This window comes from Corvus kubaryi, unplaced genomic scaffold (assembly GCF_017639235.1).
Source record: "Corvus kubaryi isolate FWS band 111438036 unplaced genomic scaffold, C.kubaryi_AGA036_p1.0 37396, whole genome shotgun sequence".
Lineage (NCBI taxonomy): Eukaryota > Metazoa > Chordata > Aves > Passeriformes > Corvidae > Corvus > Corvus kubaryi.
Genome location: NW_024581135.1, coordinates 18,137,215 through 18,160,156, shown reverse-complemented (window position 1 = coordinate 18,160,156; position 22,942 = coordinate 18,137,215). Strand labels below are relative to the sequence as shown.

Below are 22,942 nucleotides of genomic sequence, written 5' to 3'. Positions count from 1 at the left end.
GTAATGAAGTGGAAATGCATATTTGTATGAACTGTTTCATTTCCACAGGAGAACTGTAATTTTCAGCATGTGAACCCTGAAAGGTGTGGATGTAGTTTTAATTGTCACACTCTTTTTTTTCTGTGAATACCTGATCAAATTGATAGTGACAGTGAATATCTAATAGTTTTTTTATTGACGTGACTTCTGTAATAGGGGGAATCCCCAGCATAGCAACTCTTCTTACCTGTCCAGTAGAATACTGCCTGGAAAGAGGTCGGAAAGCATTATAATCTTCCAAAGAAAGGAGGGAACAGAACACAGATTTTTTTCCGTGTCAATTGCCAGTCACTTTCCAGCCATAATTACTCATCAAGTATTCATTCAAGCCAATGATTTATGGTAGCCTGACTGAAACTCAGAGATGTTTTATTTTAAGTTGTTGTTGGCTTGAACAAACCCACCAGTTACACAAACAAATCCCACTGATTGCATGGAATAGTCTAACATTATTGTTGCCTTCACATGGTAATCTACTTTGCGAGTGGAAGCTGGCTGATGGCAAGAAAGGAGGTGCTCAAAAGAAACCTCGAAATTAACTTATTTTAGGCCATTTCTTAGAGAACAATGCTGTCCTACACAGCACAGTAATTGATGTCAACCCAGAGTGTCAAGAAATTCTCAAGACTAAATGGCAGAAAGAAGTAGTAGAATTTTTTATTTGCAATCTCCCAGCATTGACCCAGACATGATGAAAGACATTAATACCAATTTATATGTAGGAATCCAGACTTTGCAGTTTTGGTTTCATATATCTCATATGTTACACATTTGGTTTGAATTTGCAGAATTCTTGTGTTTATGCCCATGCTGTGCATGGCTTTCTCAGTGTTAGTTAATGCCTAGTTTTCAGTGTTACTTAGCCTGAGTAAAGGGAATAAAATCTTTATCACCAACAGTTTGGTACTTCTAACCTGTCAAATGTAGCTAATCTTTTCCTCAAGTTAGTCTCTTAAAGAAATAAATTATTTTCTTTTTTGCTTTAGTTGGGCTGGACGTGCTTACCGACCGTCACTTCATAATTCTTCTTACCACCATCATCTTTACCTTACCTATATCTTTATATCGAGACATAGCAAAATTGGGAAAGGTAAATCATAATAGCAATTCATTTTTGGTTTATTGTTCTGTATGCCATTAGAAAATAAGTGCCAGTCATAACTTCACATAAATAATTAACAAATGCATTATGCTGCTAAAAGGACAACCTTTCAGCAGCTTATTGACTGAAATCATGTTTTTAACTTTACAGATATCTCTTCTTTCTTTGATTCTAACCATTGTCATCCTGATTATTGTGATGGTGAGAACAGTAACCTTCAGTCCACAAGTGTGAGTATTCTTACACTTGCCACAAAGTGAATTTTTGATCATATATAATCTGTTATTGCACTATTTCATCTGTCTGCATAGTTGTGGAACATGCCTGCTTTGGGACAGACAGATAACTGAAAAATCTCTATCAACAGTAATACAAAATGAACAGCTAAATATACTTCATCCTGTTTTATTTTTTCTTCTATTGGGTATAAGCAAATTTAGAAAAAGTCACAAAGCCCCTAGAGATAAATGGGAAATTATGGGTGATACGACTAACAGCAGGTGAGTCCTGAATTGGCATGGGAGATTGTCATTTGAGATTTTTTTTTTTTTTGTCCATTATTGTCAGATGGCCTGTATTTACAATCTTCAAATAGCTAGTATCTTAGGAGTATTTCTTTTCCTGATAAGATAAATATAATAATTTCATAATAAAAATATAATACAAATACTGAGAATTTCTTAAAAATAACACAATAATAAAACCTTTATTCTGTTATTTGGGAAAACAACCACATAAGCATGAAAAACTCTTGCAGCACTCATACTCTGCAAGTGGTATTTAACATTGGACACTGGCATGTTCTAGACAATTTAGTACATGTAAGTATGTGTTGTGACAATATCTTTATGATTATATTGCAAGAAAGTGTTATAAACCTATTATTTTTCCTTAATGGCCTAGAAGGGCTGTCTTTTTATATGTGTAGATATATTAATAAAATAAATATATCCGAATGTGCTTTTTTATTTATTGGAACAGATTTATATGGTGCTTCTTATGTTTCCCTGAGTATATTTTTCCACCAGGATTGTTTCATCAGTGTTAGGCATAATTGTTCATTTGTATTACTGCTGTGATACATGGGTTAGTTGCAGGGTATTCAGGTTTAATGGTAGGAAGATGCCTAGAATAGCAGTTTCTTAAGTTGTACCAGATGATGTTGTCTATCATCCACAAAATCCCTCTCTCAGAGTGTGGACCTTTCCTCCCCACCATTTCTGAAGCAGCATGTTTTTCACACGGTGTGTTAAAGGGGTATTTAAAAGGTTAATATCAAAATGGCCTGTTAAAAAAGGAAGAAGCTATACATAATAGTTACTGATAACCTTGTTACTATGGTAACATTTCTTCTCCACAGTTGTGATGCACTGAAAAATACGGAATGCATGGTTTTATTTTTTCTTACAATACATGTGGTTGGGTTTTGAGTGATTCTTGAAGTTTTACTTCTTAATTCTTTAGAAACTTCCATTTCTGCCTTTACACTTCTTGTTTTAAAAAATGCATCTAGCATGTTGATAAACAGTTGGTAAAACTTTTTTTTCCTCGCCAACATTCTGTTAATGTCTATTTTTACTACCTTTGCTATTTTTATTTTACAGTTATAGACATATACTTTAATTGTTGAAATTATCTTCTAGAATTTTGTTAGTTGTATAATGGTATGACTATTTTTTTTTGCAATGAAAATAAAGAAAACTGTTATATTTTAATATGGGTGTCATCATATTACAAGTGAAACAAGTGAATTAACATGTTTATTGTGAATCCTTACTAAAATACAAATAGAAGTTGGAGTTCCCAAAGAGATTTTTTTGAAATCATCATTATGAAAGCACGGTCTTGTATCTGTCATATGGGACAAGAATTTGTACAATCCTGGATAAAGGCTTGATGGGGAAAAGAATATTGAATTCCTACAATTGTTATATGGCAGAAGTGATTATTTGCCTGCCAGTGATGACAGGTGATTGCAGAGAACAAACTAGACAATTCCACGGTTTCCCATTCCAATCCTTAACTAGCCTTTCATTATGAATTCTTCCTAAATGTGTATTACTCCATTTCATATTGGTTGCTTCTTGGCTTAACCACAGGGGGTATGGACAGCAAAATGTTTATGCTTTTTCAAGTGCTTGAAAAACACCTGTAAAAAGCTGTAGTTTGTCACACTTGGGGGAACCTTTCTATGGACTAAACAAGCACAGTTCCTTTAGGGTTTCTCTTTTTTGTCATTTCCTATGCTTCTGATTATGCTCAATGGCTGCCTTAAGTTTTCTGCAAATTAAAGTGAAATCGTGGTGCCCCACCTGCCTGGGATATTCCCTCTGAGGAGCAGGGAAGAAAGACTAACATATCTTAAATACAAAATGTTTTAAGGTCCTTTTCAATTGTATCCCTTGGGGATTGCCACGCCTGTGTTTATGTAACCTAGTTTGATATTCGCCCCTTTGGAAAATAGCATGATGTCATGGATGTGCCTTGAGTTTGTAGTCTAGTAGAAGTACCAAGCATGGGGTACTCTGCAGAACTGTTTGCTAGTGAATTTTCCTTTCTTTGATACTGTTCTCATGAAGTTAGGGATTGTTTGGGTTTTTGTTCCCCCTGCCATGTCTTTGTGAAGCCTTTTTATCCTCTGCATAACTAGAATTTGTCGTTACAGAACTGAATGTTGCTTTATCAGATGATTTCTCCATTTACCAATATATTCATGATTTTTCTTTTTAATCCCATTTTCTAGCGTGATTGTGTTTACTGCACATTTCATGCTTTCCACTTTCTGCTTTTTGTTCTATCATTCAATTCATTGCTGAATACATTCAAAAATACTGGACTCAGGTCAAGTTCCCCTGTAATCCCATTTGGATATCTTCCCACTTTGATAATTCTTTTCTGAGTAGTAATCAGTTTTCATTTACCTTTAGATTTTTCAAAGTGAATACTTCTTCCCTTTGAGAGATACAAGATCATTATGTGGAAATGATAAAAAAATTTTTTGCTTAAATGCAATCCATGCTTTAGTTGAAAATTAAATCTGTTATTTGAACAACAAAGCAATGAAGGATATTTTCTGCAATAATCTGAAACTTTCTGCAGTGTTTTAGACCATCAGAGAAACAACAACATTTTTAGTATTTTAAACAGGAATTGCAAGGTTTTGAAGTTGTCTTAGGTTACAATGTAAGATGTAACCAAAAGTATGTATTCTATCACCATCTGTTAAAACCAGGTGGGGCAGCATTCTTTATCTCTTCTGTGACCCATCCCTGATAGCTCCGTCTGGAGAGATATTTTTTCTGTTAATGAGCCATCTAGCCTCGCTGCATGACTCATAAAATTACATCATCCCATTGTGAGATGCTCCGCCCAGGGGGAGGAACCAAGCATTCCTACCTGGATATAATCTGAGGAACACCACACTCAGCCCTTACCTACTGGATTCCCAGAGAACGAGAGCTACATAACCACCACTGGACCGTCAGAGGAAGACCAGTCCCTTCTGCAGAATCACTGCTTCAATAGAACCATATCTATCTCCTCAAGAGGACTGCAGCCACCATTTAATTGGACTGCTACCACCACCCTGCCCGACAGGGTGTCAAGTTGTATCCTGACTCTGTCAGTGTTTCTGTACTATTGCATTTATTTTTAATTTTCCTATTCAATTATAGTTCTGATTTCAAGTCTCTCACTGGTTTGCTTTCAAACTACTAGTACATCTTTTGGCATCCAGTGTGAGGCAAGTCCTGAGAGAAGTCAGAATTATAATGTTGTATTATAGAAACCACCTATTCACCATGATGCTTACATGGGTCTTGTACCTAGCTCTCTATATTTTTCTGCACATGAGGAACTACCTGCCTGTTGTAATGCTCCTGTTGAGACCAGGCTATGGTATAAAAATTGTTTTATTGGTTTATTATGTCTATTGCATGACAACTTCCAAGGCAATGAACATCATTCAGAAGATATACTCAACTTTATTTGCCTGTCCTAGTCTGACCTCCTACGTCTGGGGCCTCCTCAACAATCACACCCAGCCCCTGGGGGTAAGAGTAGAGAATGTTTTTTTCCAGCCTTTCAGGCCTGACACAGCAGTTTTTGAAAATACTGAATTCCCTCTGGATGTCAAGGATGGCATAATCGTGTTGTCAGTTCTGTTTTCTTTTTTCTCTATGACCTGCACCATATACACCATGCTTAGAGTCAGAACAATGCTCAGTGTGGCCCTGCATCCTCAGGATGAGAAGAAGAAATGCAGCAGAGCAACAGGCACCACATCTACACAAACTGTCACAGAAAGGAAAAACCAAAAGAACCATCAGCGTCTCCACACAAACCGTCCCTGAACCAGAACGGCCTAAGCTGGTAGCAGTTGCCCCCGTCCAGAAGAAGAAATCAAAAAGCAAATCAGTCCGTGTAGTGACTGATGATGAGGCAGCTGGACCTTCCCACCCAGCTCCCATCCAGCACAAGAGACAGAGCTGGAGATCATCACTCGGTCGCTATCCCTGGGTGAGCTGCGAGACCTGCGGAGGGAATTCACCCGCCAGACGAACGAGTCCATCCTGACCCAGCTGCTCCGCATTTGGGACGCTGCAGCCAACGACACCATTCTGGACGGAAGTGAGGCCAGGCAACTGGGATCTCTGTCCCGGGATGTGGTCATTGACCAGGGGTCGGGAGAACCCAGAAAACTCTCAGCCTCTGGCAGCGACTGCTGGCAAGTGTACGGGACAGATACCTTTGTAAAGAAGACCTCCAGGTGCGCGAAGGAAAATGGAGCACAATGGAACAAGGTATCCGATGCCTGAGGGAATTGGCTGTGCTGGAGATAATTTTTGCAGAAGATGAGAGATTCCCTAAGAGCCCAGATGGTGTCCAGTGCACTTTGCAAACCAGAGATGTACTCCCGTTACCTGGCAACGCTGCAATGGAGGGAAGGAGAGGACAAGGTGGGCACCGTTGGTCAATAAGCTAAGAATTTACGAGGACACTGTCATTGCCCTGTTACACATCCATGTTTCATCTGTGGAAACAAAGCTGGCTGAGCACATTTGGAGCTTGGAAGAGAAAACTGAAGAGGGCCACCAGAAACTGAGAAAGGAGCTTAAGGAATGAATTTACCACATCTTGCCAGAACCAACAGGAGTCTCTGCCATTAGGAGCAGACGCCCCCCAGCCAAAGAGAGAGAATACACTCCACGAGGTAACCTCTGTTTTTTTCTTCAGGAGCGTGGAGAAGACATGAGGAAGTGGGATGGAAAACCCACCTCCTCCTTAGCAGCCTGGGTACATGAATTAAGAAGAGGAACATCTACCACAAGAAGCTCATCTAGAGTCAACACTGCTCCAGTCTCTCATGGACAGAACCCCAGATGGTATAGGAATGATAATATGACTGATTCTCTTAAAGGGACCTTGGGAACATATTTACAGGAGGAAAGCAACATGTACCATGACCAGGATTAGAGGGGCCCTGCCTCTAGCCAGGTAGAGGAAAGGGACAATTGGATCTACTGGACTGTGTGGATGCTATGGTCTGGCATGTCTGACCCACAAAGATACACAGCTTTGGTTGACACCGGCGCTCAATGTACCCTGATGCCGTCAAGGTATGTGGGAACAGAATCCATTTCTATTTCTGGAGTGACAGTAGGATCCCAGCAGCTGACAATATTGGACACTGAAGTGAGTTTAACTGGGAATGAGTGGCAGAAACACCCCATCGTGACTGGCCCAGAGGCCCCGTGCATCCTTGTCATAGACTATCTCAGAAATGGATATTTCAAAGACTCAAGAGAACATTGGTGGGCTTTTGGGATATCTGCTGTAGAGACAGAAGACATCAAGCAACTGAATACCCTGCCTGGTCTCTCAGATGACCCCTCTGCTGTGGGACTGCTGAGAATTGAAGCACAACAGGTACCAATCGCCACAGCAACAGTGCACCATCAGCAATACCATGGTGACAGAGACTCTTTGGTCCCCATCCATGAGATGATTCGTGAACTGGAGAGCCAAGGGGTTGTCAGCAAGGCTTGTTCATCATTTAACAGCCCTATATGGCCAGCGCATAAGTCCAGTGGAGAATGGAGACTGACCGTGGATTACTGAGGCCTGAATGAAGTCACGCCACCAAGTGCTGCTGTGCCAGACAGGTTGGAGCTTCAGTACGAGCTGGAATCCAAGACAGAGAAGTGGTATGCAACCATCAGTATTGCCAATGCCTTTTTCTCCATTCCTTTGGCAGCAGAGTGCAAACCCTAGTTTGTCTTCACCTGGAGGAGTGTGCAGTACACCTGGAACTGACTGCCCGAGGGGTGGAAGCACAATCCCACCATCTGCCATGGACTGATCCAGACTGCGCTGGAAAAGGGTGAGGCTCCAGAACATCTACATTATAGATGACATCATTGTGTGGGGGAACACAGCAGGGGAAGTCTTAGAGAAAGAAGATTATCCAGATTCTTCTGAAAGCTGGCTTAGCCGTTAAGCAAAGTAAGGTTAAGGGACCTGCTAAAGAAATTCAGTTTCTAGGAGTCAAGTAGCAGGATGGACATTGCCAGATCCTGACAGAGGTAATCAACAAGATCACTGCTATGTCCTCACCTACCAAAAAAGAAGGAAACCCAGGCTTTTTAGGAGCTGTGGGCTTTTGGAGGAAGCGTATCACAGAGTACAGCACGATTGTAAGCCCTCTTTATCTTGTGACACAAGAAATGATTTCCATTGGGGCCCCAAACAACAATAAGCGTTTGAACAAATTAAGCAGGAGATTTCCCATGCAGTAGCCCTTGGGCCAGTCAGAACAGGGCAAGATGTGAAGAATGTGCTCTACACTGTGGCTGGGGAGAATAGTTGTTCCTGGAGCCTGTGGCGGAAGAGACCTGGAGGGGCTCAAGGATGACTGCTTGGCTTCTGCAGTCGGGGATACAAAGGATCTGAGGCCAACTACACCCCAACCAAGAAAGAGCTTCTTGCAGCTTATGAAGGGGTTTGGGCTGCCTCAGAGGTAATTGGCACTGAAGCGCAGCTGCTTCTGGCACCCCGACTACCACTGCTGGGTTGGATGTTCAAGGGAAAGGTTCCTTCCACACATCATGCCACTGATGCCATGTGGAGCAAGTGGATTGCGCTGATCACCCAGCGAGCCTGGATAGGACATCCTAATTGCCCTGGGATTCTGGAAATTATAATGAACTGGCTGGAAGGTGAGACTTTTGGATTATCTTCTGAAGAAGAGGAGGAGCAAGTGACAAATGCCAAGGAAGCACCACCATATAACGAGCTACCAGAGGGTGAAAGACGATATGTCCTGTTCACTGATGGTTCCTGCTGAATTGTAGGTGCTGTCCGGAAATGGAAAGATGCTGCATGGAGCCTCACATGACAAGTTGCACAGGCTACCGAGGAACAAGGTGGATCGAGTCAGGTTGCAGAGCTTAAAGCCATCCAGCTGGCTTTGGATATTGCTGAACGAGAGAAGTGGCCGAGGCTCTATCTCTACACCAACTCGTGGATGGTAGCTAATGCTCTGTGGGGATGGCTGGATTGCTGGAGAAGAGCCAACTGGCAGCGCAGAGGGAAACCCATCTGGGATGCTGAGATTTGGCAGGACATCGCCGCCCGAGTAGAGAGACTGACGTGAAGGTTCGACACATGGATGCGCACATACCCAAGAGTCAGGCTAGTGAAGAGCATTGTAACAATGAGTAGATGAATCGAGCTGCAAAGGTGAAAGTGTCACAGGTGGATCTGGACTGGCAGCACAAGGGAGAATTATTCCTAGCTTGCTGGGCCCTTGATGCCTCTGGTCATCAGGGACGAGATGCAACATACCGATGGGCCCATGACCAAGGGGTGGACCTTACCATGGACAGCATCTCACAGGTCATCCACAACTGCGAGACCTGCACTGCAATCAAACAGGCCAAGTGGGTGAAGCCTCTGTGGTATGGTGGACGATGGTCAAAGTACAGGTATGGGGAAGCCTGGCAAATTGATTACACCACCCTTCCCCAAACCCGCCAAGGCAAGCACGATGTGCTGACCACACACTGGAAGCCACCACTGGATGGTTGGAGACCTACCCTGTGCCTCATGCTACTGCCCAGAACGCCATCTTGGGCCTGGAAAAACAAGCCCTGTGGAGACATGGCACCCCTGAGAGGATCAAGTCAGACAACAGGACTCATTTCAGGAATAACCTTATAAACACCTGGGCCAGAGAACATGGTACTGAATGGATCTATCATATCCTCTATCATGCACCAGCTGCCGGGAAAGTGGAATGCTGCGATGGACTACTTAAGACCACCCTGAAGGCACTTGGCAGGGGGACCTTCAAAAATTGGGAAGTGAACTTAGCAAAGGCCAGATCAATACCTGAGGGTCCATCAGTCAGGCTGGTCCTGCCCAGTTTGAACCCTTGCACATAGTGGATGGAGAAAAAGTCCCTGTGGTACACAGGAAAGGTATTTTAGGAAAGACTGTTTGGATTACTCCCACCTCAGTCAAAGGCAAACCCATCCAGTGGGATTGTTTGTGCTCAAGGACCTGGTTACACTTTGTGAGTAATGCAGAAAGATGGGGAAACCCATTGTGTACCACAAGGAGACATAATCTTAAGTGAGAACTGTGAGTAAGGTTTCATTGTGTATAGTAGAGTGTAAAGAGAGTGTTGATTTGGGTATGATGCAGATGGTAATAGAGTAAGGGGTGGATAATGTCTTAAGTTACAATGTAAGATGTAACCAAAAGTATGTATTCTATCACCATCTGTTAAAACCAGGTGGGGCAGCATTCTTTATCTCTTCTGTGACCCATCCCTGATAGCTCCGTCTGGAGAGATATTTTTTCTGTTAATGAGCCATCTAGCCTCGCTGCATGACTCATAAAATTACATCATCCCGTTGTGAGATGCTCCGCCCAGGGGGAGGAACCAAGCATTCCTACCTGGATATAATCTGAGGTTTGGAACACCACACTCAGCCCTTACCTACTGGATTCCCAGAGAACGAGAGCTACATAACCACCACTGGACCGTCAGAGGAAGACCAGACCCTTCTGCAGAATCACTGCTTCAACAGAACCATATCTATCTCCTCAAGAGGACTGCAGCCACCATTTAATTGGACTGCTACCACCACCCTGCCCGACAGGGTGTCAAGTTGTATCCTGACTCCGTCAGTGTTTCTGTACTATTGCATTTATTTTTAATTTCCTATTCAATTATAGTTCTGATTTCGAGTCTCTCACTGGTTTGCTTTCAAACTAGTACAGAAGTTTTGCTTCTTTTTTTTGTTTGTTTGTTTTCCCCTTTATTTGCTTTGGGTTTGGAACAGGTTGTCCAAGGACATTTTAGGAATGTTATTGTCATGTTCTCATGAGAAAAACAAAATATATTTAAGATGCGGGATTACTTGGTTTAATTTATTTCATCTTATGACAAATATAAAACTGAGGTACTTCTTTTTTTCAGTTTTGGTTTTGATAACTATCATCCATATGATTATTGTTAACTGAATGACATAATAACCCTGCAGATAAAATCCGGTGTTCTGGATTACTGAGGGTTCATTCTCAGTACTTTAAGATGTTGGATAAAAATACATTTTCATGACCTGATCTTTATTCCCATCTGCTTATAGCTGGGTATTTACCTACTGTGATCAAAAAAGATAGTTGAGAATTAACTCATAAATGTGCCGTGTGTTAATACTGCATGGAATAACTTCACGCTTCAAACCTGAAACTGACATTCATTGCTGTAAAAAAAAATATTTTATGTAGCTTATAAAGAGGGATCATTTTAATTTAATTTGTTGTTCTTTTGCAAGAATATTATGATGTCAGTGTCTCCATAATACATAAATGTCTATGAAAAACTTCAAGAGCATATATGTGTAGCATATGCTACACATAAAGAGGATGTGAGAATTACCCAACTGGCAGCTGATCACAGGGATAAAACACCCAAGGGCTCAGGAAAAAACTTGAAAGTAGAAAGCTGATTCTTTCCTTCATATAAAAAAAATCCAGTAGTAAGCAAAGATAAACTTTAATGTGTGATGAATGTAAAAAAAACCAACTAAGCTATGTTATATTTATAGAACTGTTAAGTAATTCATTAAGGAAGAAAGAGGAATTAAAGTAGCTGTAGATATGGGGCTGCCATAATAGCTTTGTCTTGTCTGTGTTCTTTCACAAGATGACTTTGATTAATATAAAATCCAAGGCTAATGTGAGCCATACTCATTTTCTTTCCATTATATTGACTGAAGTTATATTCAGCATCTATGAACTTTTCAGTATTTTTAAACTTTTAAAGTTCGAAAAACATCTAGAAAGGTATTTTACCTTAGAATATAATTAAATTGAAATTTTACAATTAATTTCCTAAATGTTTAAATAATTGAATTAAACCTGAATGAATCTGAGGTGTTCCTGGATTATATTGTTAACTGCTGATTTGCACCTAAACTTGGCAGTTTGACACTGATCTTCAGTCCAAAACAATGGAAGTCTTTTGCGCATTCCAACATGTAGCTCCCCTGTCAAAACTATTACTTTGTTCCTCTCTAGAAATTACCATTCTTTTTTGACTCAATGTTTCATAGCCACTAGCTGGTTGAGATCAAAGATATTTCTCTTGCCTTCATTAAAGATGTTTTGCTTCTTATGCACTCTTTTGCTGTATTATATTTGGCAGCATTTCTACATAAATGACCGAAAAGATTTTTATATGGCATCAATCTTAAGATGGGGACTATTATGGGGACTATTATGCTGCAAGTGTTTTACAAGAAGTAGAAGATTGGCCATTTTAGACTGCCAAACAAATTTGCCCAACTCTTACTCATGATCCGGATGCTTACCCTGTTGGATGTCGTAACTGTTGCCTGTTTATTTGTTCTTCTCAATTCCCCTGCTTTTATGTAGATAAACATGAATATTTTCAAAACTTTTAGAACTCATTAATATGTTAATTATGGTATATTTTCACTTACATATATAGTAGACTGAGTAAAGTCTTATCTTCTTATCCTCTAGGTCTTCTTCATTGCTAGGCCTCACTACCTTCAGTCTGTCTTGCTTTTGTCTTAGTTTCAGCTAAGACTTTTTCCTGTCTGGGAACTCCTTTAGACTGTCTTTTTACTCAAACTTTTATTATTTTTGTTCTGAGAACTACAATTAAATTACATCTCAGGTTTTACTTTGTGTTTCACCTTCTACTATATATGATAGACAGTGCAGCTGTCAGCAAGTGCATTTAGTATCAAAAATCTGTTTCTTCTCTTATTTCATCCGACTAATACTCCTTCTTCGGCATGAAAAACCTTCCTGTTCATGCAGGCATAGCCTATGCTTTTATACACTGAGTGAGAAGCAGAGAGCTAGCTGGTTTTGTCATTCACAGATTTTCACAGCTAATGCTATTCTTGTATAAGCAGCAGTTAAAATCTTTCCCTAATAACTCCTAACAAGAATGTAGGTCAGAACAAAGGTCCCATTAAAAAAAAAAAAAAAAATCCATCTTGAGCAGTAGCAGCAGGAGTGAAAAACCACAACAGGTGTAATGTTCTGCTGTATTCTTGTGACACTCTTTCAGTGTGTGTATGCAGCTGCCTACAGAGATGTATATATTTATATCAGTGTGTGTATGTTTACTTTGAGAGATGATGTTTCCATTAGTTCCACAAGTTAGACTTGTGAGTGGTTTTATGTGATTGTTCACTATATGACTCTTCCATAACTAACACCTACTGTTTTCTGACACAGTTTTCTCTTTCTGAGTCTTTCTATGAAGTCTTATTTTATATAGACACTTTCATGTCACCTGCACCCTTTCCCAGGAGTTTTTCATAAGTCTGTATGTTCTGCAGACTGAACTTGGGGGTAATTTCTTATTGATGTGATCACAGCTCTAGAGCTGTTGACTCTTATTTCCAAACACTCAGATTCCAAACACTCAGAAATTATATTTCTTACTGTGTACTTTCATTGCATGAGATCCGTCTATTCCCACAATATGAAAATGTTCTTCAAAGCACATGCAGCAGTATATGAGTGTAGAAAACAGCACATCTGTACCAGCATACATTGTAGGACATTACAAACTGCTGGTAGCATTCAAATCAGGGATCTGAAATTGTTCCTCAGTTCTGCAACTAGAATGGAAGGAATTTATCTTCTTAGGCTGCTAAGTAAGCAGGATTTTGTTCTTTTGGATTTTTTCCTCAAATACTCCTAATCTGATTTGCCATTCATCCATAAAGCAAAGCAATTATCTTGGTCTCTTGCATATTGCTAGTGCATAAGCTAACACTGCGCAAGGGAAAAACCAGTTACTGTGATTTGGCTTTTTAAATTATTTGGCCTCTGTATTCAAAATGTTTCAAGTGAAATTTATGTGCTTTCTGAATTCTCTTTTTTAAATCTGTATTTGTAGGAGCTCATGAAATAGCTATAACATCGCACAGGATGTACCATTTTGACAGAAATTAAATGTGTTTCACACAAAAACTATTCCTTATTTCCATGCATTTAAAAATATTTTGATTTATAAGGTATTAGATAATGTAACTTAATTATTACTAGAAAAGAGTCAAAGAAAACTGATAAATTCTGCTGTCAAAGGAAAATATAAAACAAACTTCCATTTTGCATGTTTATTATCAAAGCTGACCTCTAGTGGTTACAGAATGGAACAAATGGAGTGTTAGCTTCCTTTATACTCTTTTTATTTTGAAGTAGTATTGAAATTTTTCCAATCAGATGTGAATGTTTTCCTGAAATACATTAAAAATTATTAATATTAATTTTCCAGACTCATCTCTAGGGGTAGTGATTTGAAATCAGTGGCATCAAGTTAAGGGAGCCTAAGTAAGGAGCAACAGCATCTGTAGAGGGTCAGAACTCCTATTTCACAAGATAAATGCCAGATAGCTCTATTTTATCCCTAGTACTTTACATCTACATGCTGAGTCTGAGGGTATTTTAGGAGGGCCATACTCAGCTGCTTAAGGCTTGAAGCAGTATGTTACAGCAGTTCAAAACAATATTCTGCACCTGAGGACAAAAAAAGGAACTTGATTTTATGCTCAGGTTCTGTTCACTTTAAAGTTAAGCTTAGCAACCACAGCTTAAGAGCTGAAAAGCTGCTCTAAGTCTGAACTAAATGTGCATTAGGTACTGTAAGTCTGGGTTTTATTAATATGAAAAAGGAAGGATTGACTATTTGAACTCAAGAACTAGTAAGATATGAGTTCTGGAAGAGGAAACTGCAACTTTTTTTACTTTTTAAAATTATTATTATTACTTTTAAAAATTTGTTTATTTTTAGGGGCTGAAGGTGTAACTTAGACACTTGAAAGCATTGAAACCTGGCATAGAATATGCCACTGCAGCTGTGAAAACCAGCAAGAGGGAGAGATCACCAAAAGAGAGGGAGAGAGAACGCTGCCATTGTTACCTTCACAGAACTGGCCTGAGTGCCATACTGCTTCCTAGGGCAGTAGGAAAAGAGCAGCTAAAGCCTCAGGTGGCAGCAGCTTTCCCTCTAAATAAAAACAGAGCAATCAAGGTTAGCAGCAGCCAACTTTTTAAGAGCAATCTTCTCTGGATTGTTTTTCATTGTCTGTGCTTTAATATTACAAATTCAATATTTAACTAGCTTGTGAATTTCATTTGATGTTTTTAGCAAATTGTATTTCTGGAAAAGGATGTTTTGTGTCCCTCCCTATTTTTTCTTTTTGCCTCTTTATTCCAAGTTCATGTAGTAAATGGTTTTTAACAAAGTTTGCTGATGGTCCTCCTCTAAGCATTGCAATTGCTGCAGGTCCAAATCTGTGAGCATATCTTAGAGGAGGGGGTGTGGGGAATATGACATTATTGCCTCATTGTAAAAGTCTCCACGTACTCCCTTACACTTTCTTTTATCTTTTGGGAAGTAGCAGAATCTCTTTACTATGAGGAACAGGTGTAAAGAAAGGCAAACTCCTTCACTTGATTTGTAGCCTAGTAAGAAGGTATCTCTAGACTGCTTGGATTACATGTTTAAATGCAAAGGTAGAAATTGCCTCTAAATAGTCAGAGGATGTTTTCAGTTGAGATAACCTTAGTCAGGATCAGTAACAGCTTTTACCCTCCATGTTGCTGTTTCTTGGTATATGCTGACTTGAGGAGCTTGTTTACGAAACTGAAACAGGCTGACATTTTTGACTGTAAACACTAGTTACAGAAATACTTTAATCAAAACAAGGGAGGTGAGAAAGGTATCTCCCTGGTTTCAACTTGTTGATAAACACTGGGGCTATTTCAGAGGGTTCTGAAGATCTGTCTAGCAGCAGTTCTGCATTACAGCATATTACTTGAGTAATTTTTAATAACTGATAATTGAAAAGAGGGTAATCTATTAAAATGTCTGTTTTAGACCCAAATCAGAAAATGCATGGATATTTGCAAAATCAAATGCAGTACAAGCCATTGGGGTGATGTCATTTGGTAAGTGGTTTCTTCCGTTTTTTTTTCAACATTAAAATCAATTGTAAGAAATCACTTAATATTTTGAACCAAGAATTTTTTTTGTTTTTAAATATTCATGTTACGCTGGTGTAGAGAAAAAAAAAAGAAATTGACTGACTCATCCATATGAATGTCATTGTTACTGTGTAAGACATTAACCTCATCCATTGTCCATTTGGCCCTAGAGGCTATTGCCACTGTAGCAGGGACAGTGTGCATGTGAATCCAGCTCACCTGTGCAGGTCATCCTAAAGCACCTGCATCAATGGGTTAGTCTAACTGATAAACTGAGGGGGCTGGATTCGTTCTGCATTCCCTTGGGTAACCTCTAACAGAAAAGTCCTCATTCTGAAATCTGTTCCTGCCTGCAGGATCTGGTATATTACTTCTTGTTAATATTGTGATAATCTGAGGCTTCCCAATGCTTGCTGCTGCCAAAAATGGATGCCATATGAAGTCTAAAAGTAGCAAATGGCTCTGTAGATTAAAAAAAAAAAAAAAAAAACTTCTCAAATCTGCTGCTGGGTTCTTAAGTAAAAGGAGAGCAGGAAGAGGAAATAGCTGTGGAATGGAGATGTGGAGGGTGGGAAATGGCATAGCATTTAAGGATAATGTAATCAGAATCATCTTGAGATGAATATAAACCTTCATCAAATCAACTAAGCAAGCAAAGGTTCAAACCGTTTATCTCTGCCACTCATTGCAAGATTAATGTTTGTATTTAATAATGAGTGGATTCAAACAGTGCTGTGTCTCTATGCATTTATGCATGAATTCATATATTTGCTTTAACTGTCATGTGTTTTTCAGCATTCATCTGCCATCATAACAGCTTTTTAATATATGGGTCTCTGGAAGAACCCACGTTAAAGAACTGGTCTCAAGTCACACATATGTCTGTCTCACTTGCTCTTGTCATCAGTGTAGTGTTCGCTGCCTGTGGATATATGACTTTTACAGGATACACAGAAGGTAAACTGCTTGATCCCTCAATTTTGATACTTGCTATAATCCTTACATTTCTGCCTTGCTGTCTGATTTTTTCTGTAAACATCTTGGTGACTGTAAAAATGCAAAAAACATAATATATTTGGACAGAAATAGGACATTCCTCATAGTTACCCAATAACCAAAACGGGATACAAAAACGTCAGCTCCAGGCTAATAGAAGTCAGATTCTCAAGCATAAATCTCACCAGTGGAAGTCCCGTTTGAATACTTCCATCATCAAAACACTTTGAGGACTAAACAGGTATGAGTTATCCACATGGTCCAGCAGCAGAGAGCAGTAAGAACAAAAATTTCCTTCAGAATATCTGGTATATATTCCTGTATATTTTCTTACATTTTTTTCCTGTATGTGCTATTATAGCACCCTAGAGTTAGAGATATTTCCTATCTTTGCAGCAGCTGTTCTGCTGTTATTAATCCTACTGTCCCCTCTGTGGGTATATGAATACACATAAATATATATATAATTAATGTTGCATCATGCTATTTAACATTTTGTTGACGTTAAAAAGGTATGTTCATAAGAACAAGGTGTAAATTGGTTTCAGTGCATTACTTACTTCAGGAAAAATGCACATTTTATAAGCAAGCATCTTTTCTGTTACTTCATAGTGACATTCTGGATTGTAGGAGAAGGCTTCCAAGCTTTTTCCTTTTCTGATGAGCAGCAGCATTTAGTTGAGAACAGAGAAATTGTAGGATGGGGGTTCCTGGTTTATCTGTCCTTTTCTCCTGCCTCCAGTGCTTACTCCAGCAAAGTAAGTCACTGTCCTAGAAGTACTCTAGGTAGACCGAGTTTAGGTTGGTTGAGACCTTTCAGGTAAAGAAAGCTCTGCCTGCAGCTCCCCTCAGTATGACTCTTGTATAAGCAGGTTCCATCTCCCCTTCTGTCTCCCCTGTCAAAATCTTTTGGCTGTTTAAAGTTAACACCTTATTGCTTCTTCAGTGCCATTGTGATCCTGAAAGTAGTAAATCATTAAACAGCATCGTATTCGCATAAAAAAGACCTGATAGTTCATCTGATCACTGTCTGGCACTGTCTCTTGTGCCTCAGAGATCATTATTACAGATTCTTTGTGGTAAACACCAAGCAAGATGATTTTAATTCTATAGTGATGCTTTTGTTGTTAGATATAAGATTTGCTAGGTAATAAACCATGTATGTTTATAACGGGCTTTTGGGGTCAGAATATTTGAAATTCTTCTCTACAGCTTATTAGCTGTGATTAAATACTATCAGACAAATGCAGTTCTCCACAGGTAACTCTCTCACCTTTTTTTGGTGTAATTGTCGTTCTAGGAGTTACATTTTTAGGGAAAATGTATCTTTTACACCTAAGCTTTCTTTCTGAATCTGTCACATATTTATTTAATCAAACACTAGCATCTCATACAAAATCTATGGTATGGGGAAGATAACAGATGACAAATTCTGATATGTATATTTGAAAATATTTTTTGAAGATTAATGCTACTTGAGATAAAGACCCTGCTACCAGCAGGATAAGCTGAAAGTTGCTCCTGGATGTAACTTGTGACTGTAACTAGTTTCTAGTTACATGTCAGAAGAGGGGTTCAGTAAATCTCAGTTACTCCAGTAACCTGCACTTCAAGTTGCAAATATAGGTAAATGATGTGAAGTTCAAGCTAATTGGTGTTTTGCTATACCTCAGGAGATATATTTGAAAACTACTGTAGAGATGACAACCTTGCTACATTTGGAAGGTTTTGTTATGGAGTTACTGTAATTTTGACCTTCCCCCTTGAATGTTTTGTGACCAGAGAGGTAAGAATTTATTACATTTTCCCTTTAACACTGTTGTTACATATTAATAATATTCTCACATTATTAATACATATTGTAGCTGAAGTCTATGGTTCATCTGTGATAAATAGCAGCATATTTTATCCCACTACATGCAATGAGTACAGGGAACTAGTTGTACTGTTTAGACACTGGCCATAGAATGTTGTTTTACATTCATTATAATATTAGTATTATATTAATAATTACTTAATAATATCAGGACTGCTTAAAATTCCAAGTTTGGCATAAATGACATTGTTGTTACTGTGTTGAGAATAGCCAAAAAAGCATACTTTTCATGCTTAATACTTTTCCTTTTTAGAAGTATCTCCATCTAGGAAATCCATCTATTCAATAAATAATTGTAAGTGGATTTATTCTGTAATGGGCAATTGAGAAAAGAGTAAATCCTAAAATCCTACAGGCATAACTAAGTCAATCTGGCAAGTGTTCTGCAATTTTAGTAAAGATTGTTATGAGTTATTTTTGGAAGCAGATGAAGATGTTTTCTTGAAGCAAGGTAAGTAAAATTCAGCCAGTGTTTTCTCATCCATTCCTTTTGTTTCCTAAGGTTAGAAGGTTTGGAGTAAGCTGTTTCATAACATAAGGAGAAAAATCAAGGCTTAAAATTGTGGTTCTGTTTCAGGTGATTGCCAATGTGTTTTTCCATGGGAACCTCTCAACAGTTTTCCATGTTGTTGTGACAGTAGTTATCATTGCTGTAGCGACTGGTGTATCATTGATGTATGATTGCCTTGGAATGGTCTTAGAGCTGAATGTAAGTGAACCTGTATACTCTTTTATTTAATAAATAACTTATTAATAAAACAGAGCTTTATAAAATCCACAGCTCTGCTGCAAATCTCATGTAATTTAACATAGTAGTCAGTAGTAATGTTAGAAGGAATTACTCACTGCTTCAAAATCAGATAACTAAAGGTGAAAGGAAGTTAAGAAGTAAAATTCATATGGTTGGGGAGGGTTTTAGAACAGTTTTGTAGATATGGCAAGAGGCTATGACTTACCAAATGTATTTAAACCACAGCAGAAATTACTAAAGTACTCATCCAGACTATATAGTGGTACTGAATTTAGCATTTCTTTCTCTAGTCCCTGCTTCTGATGAAGTTGGAAAATTACTAAATGCTGGGCCAGATTCTAGTGACTGCCTTGGGCCAAAGGGGCAAAAAACAAAGGGAGGTAGAAAGAAAGAACCAGTAGTAGCAAGACCACAGAGATGGTCGCTGGAAATACACAGCTCCCTCAAAAGCAAGCATTCCATCAATGTAGTGGGGTTTTTTTCCTAAGCATTTAGTCAATAGTCAAGCTGACAGCTTTATTCCGTTACAAATAGAAGATGATAGCCAGGCTCCTATCTCGTGGGTTTTTTTTTCTTTTCCTTTTTAAGAGACAGTTTTACCATACAGCTGTAGGTATCTATTGGTTGTAATAATTGTGCTTAGAAAGATTGTTCAGTCTTGATATCCAGCAGTAGAAAAAAATGAATAGACAGAGTATTTACATGTGAAAGAAAGGTGATCTGTCTTTTCATCTGGGATTCTGTCCAGCAGAATTGTCTTTTGGCTCTTCACCACAGATGGCATTTGATGCTGTTTCTCTGACCCTGCTTACTCTTTCCCTGCTTTCTGGTTTTAAAACAAAACACAAGCCATTGTGTTTGCCTTGTGGTAATTCCCCAGGGAATCTATTTGGTCATATGGGAGTCAGAGGCACAGATTTTTCATTATTGTTTTACTGGGATGCTGGTTTGTGTTACTTCAAAGACCTAAATCTTAGTTTTCATGGAGAAGATCCTTTGTGCATGTACCTATTTTTGATGTCTGTACTGATCACTGTTAACAGGTTCTACCATAAAAATATTGGAACTTTTGTACAAATGATGATGTAATGTTGCTCCTTAGGCTGGATTACTATCTTGCCATAATTAAATTGAAACATAGCGTTTAAGTGTGGGACAAAGTAAACATTCAAAATTTCTACATAAAGTTGCTCTCTTCTGGCATGTAACTCATATATTAACCTACAGTGGCTTTACTACAAAAAGCATTTTAAAAAGTGCTTTTTATTTGTCCCTAAGAGAGCATTTAAAGAGGAGCTGAATTTTTAGTGAGAGAAAAGGTTCTACTCTGTCAAAGGGAGCTTTGCTTTCATAGGGAAGTCAACCTAAATCAGGTTATAAATGTTAAAATGATCAGAATTCTTTGAACTCCTATGATATTGATATGATTTTTCCACTTTTTAACAAAAATTATTCTTTTAAAGGCAGTGTTATATCTAAACTCCTCCATGGGATTATCTTAAATATTTTAGTTCAGTTGGGGAACTCTGGACTTTTACTCTATCTCTTAAGCTGAGACACTTGGGGTAATCAGATTTAATGCTTCTTGCAACATTAAAATATTATTCTGTATCAGCAAAGCAAAAGCATTTAAATAAATCTGAATTATTTGAAGTAGTTTAACAGATATTTTTGCATATTATTTGGGACTTTGAAAAAAAGGTTTTCCATATAGCAACACTGGAAAAGGCCTTTATTCTCTGGTTTTACTGTTGCATCAGGCTAATCACAACTGTTTAAAAATTCAGGTATTTGTTCTTCACATCTAAATAAACATGCTTATGAGGTTTTTTTATTGCTCTTTCCCCCACACAGGGAGTTCTGAGTGCTACCCCACTTGTTTTTATCATCCCATCAGCGTGTTATCTAAGGCTGTCCAAGGAGCGGTGGAACCATTCAGACAACTTAATATCCTGCCTGATTCTTGTTCTTGGTGTGCTAGTGATGGCAGTTGGCTTGGTTATGACTGTCTTGCATCCCCAGGAATGTAGCCATGGAAAAGAAATGTTCTACTGCTCCCCTAGTAATGTTTCTTTACACAACAGTACACTTCCACCATAGGTAGCACACTAACCTCCAGACTAGATCAGGCACATCTCATAGGGAGCCATACATGCCAGTTTAAAGGAGAGTGGAACGAAGAGCTGTCATGTTTTGAGATGCACTAGGAATCTTAAACTGTATAACTGTATTTACATACTTGATTTTGTGCTGCCATCCTGTTTCAGGTAAGACTTAAGTTTTAACAGTTGAAACACAAATTCTCAGAGGTGCCTTTCAGCAGACATTACTTGAATAACTTGCAAGTCTACCAAAAAGGTTGCATTTTTTTAACTTAGTCTGCAATGCTGTTAAAAAGCTAGAAATTAAATGTTTTGAAATGTAAACCTCTCCCATGTTTCATTGATTTAACTTAGTTTTTATTAATTTTATAATCCTTAATGTATTATTTATTAGCTCACTATAGTATGGGGGTTTTTTGAAGTCCTGAGAAAAAGTATGTCTGGATCTCTGTGTATTACAATTCTGCTATTAAATTGAAAGACCCTTATTAATTGTCTTTGATTTTGCAGTAACTGTCCTTTAGAGCTGAAAGCTTCCTTTTTATTAGCTCTTGAGTAAAGGCAATTTTGTATTCTGACTGAACTGTAACTGATACAATTTAATTGTAACTCTTACAATATGTGGTCTTCTAATTGACAGATATTGCACAAATAAATTCACAAGAGTGAATTTAAAAAGATTCAACTAGGCAGTCTTTGTAAAAATTTCAAGATTGACAAAGAAGGAAATTACATTGCAGCTTTCTTACATTTATAATATTATTCATTATTTCTGAAACGGAATTTTGAAACTAACATTCTAAACCTGATTATCATTCTAGTCCTCTGATTCTTTTCAGTATATGACTAATGATTTTGTCATGGTTTGTCAAATTCTGGTGATTTGTTATATTTTCCAAAATTCATTTAACATCAAGGATTAATGTGTATATATATATGTATGTGTATATATACGTAAGTATATATAAAAATTGACTCACATGCCTATAGGATACGAGTAATTTGAGGTTGGTAATATGGGTATCCTCAGTCATATCAATGCTGTCATTTTGAAAATGTTTTGTTATCAAATCAAAATGTGTACTTAAGTTTTGCATTACTGTGATCCTTGTGGTTCCTCATGCCAGCTAGATGCATAACACTTCTTCATTTTTATGCTGCTTAATGGGGATGGGTTTTGTCTTCCCTTCATATTGCATGACAGAGCTATTTCATTGAAGATTTCCAGCTAAATAGATCTTTAAGCAAGGGTCACTAGATGGTGATAATACTTGTAAGAATAACACACTTTTTAAAAGTACTGCTTCCAAAATAAATGCTTTAAATATTACTGGGGTTTTTTTGTTGTTGTTGTTTCTTTGGGGTTTTTTCAAGTTGTAAACCAAGTAGAGAGAAGCGTGACGATTATTCTGCTTTCTCTACATAGTGTCAACGTTGAGGGTGATAATTTATTTGTTCTCCAGGTACCTGATACTGTTCACAGAGAATATTTCTCACCAGTTTAGATTCAGTAATAGCTGATTTTGTCT

At 38.3% G+C, this 22,942-nt stretch overlaps 1 protein-coding gene across 1 annotated transcript in view; it reads left to right on the top strand.

Annotated features, from left to right (window-relative positions):
* SLC38A11 (solute carrier family 38 member 11) overlaps window positions 1-22,743 on the top strand; it is a 28,700-nt gene extending 5,957 nt beyond the window's left edge. The window contains exons 6-12 of the mRNA XM_042041138.1: window positions 1,026-1,129; window positions 1,292-1,371; window positions 15,582-15,652; window positions 16,484-16,645; window positions 18,358-18,470; window positions 19,138-19,269; window positions 21,166-22,743. Coding sequence (XP_041897072.1) covers window positions 1,026-1,129; window positions 1,292-1,371; window positions 15,582-15,652; window positions 16,484-16,645; window positions 18,358-18,470; window positions 19,138-19,269; window positions 21,166-21,411 — 908 coding nt within the window. The 3' untranslated portion in view covers window positions 21,412-22,743. The remainder of the gene's footprint in view (window positions 1-1,025; window positions 1,130-1,291; window positions 1,372-15,581; window positions 15,653-16,483; window positions 16,646-18,357; window positions 18,471-19,137; window positions 19,270-21,165) is intronic.
* Window positions 22,744-22,942: the final 199 nt, after the last annotated feature.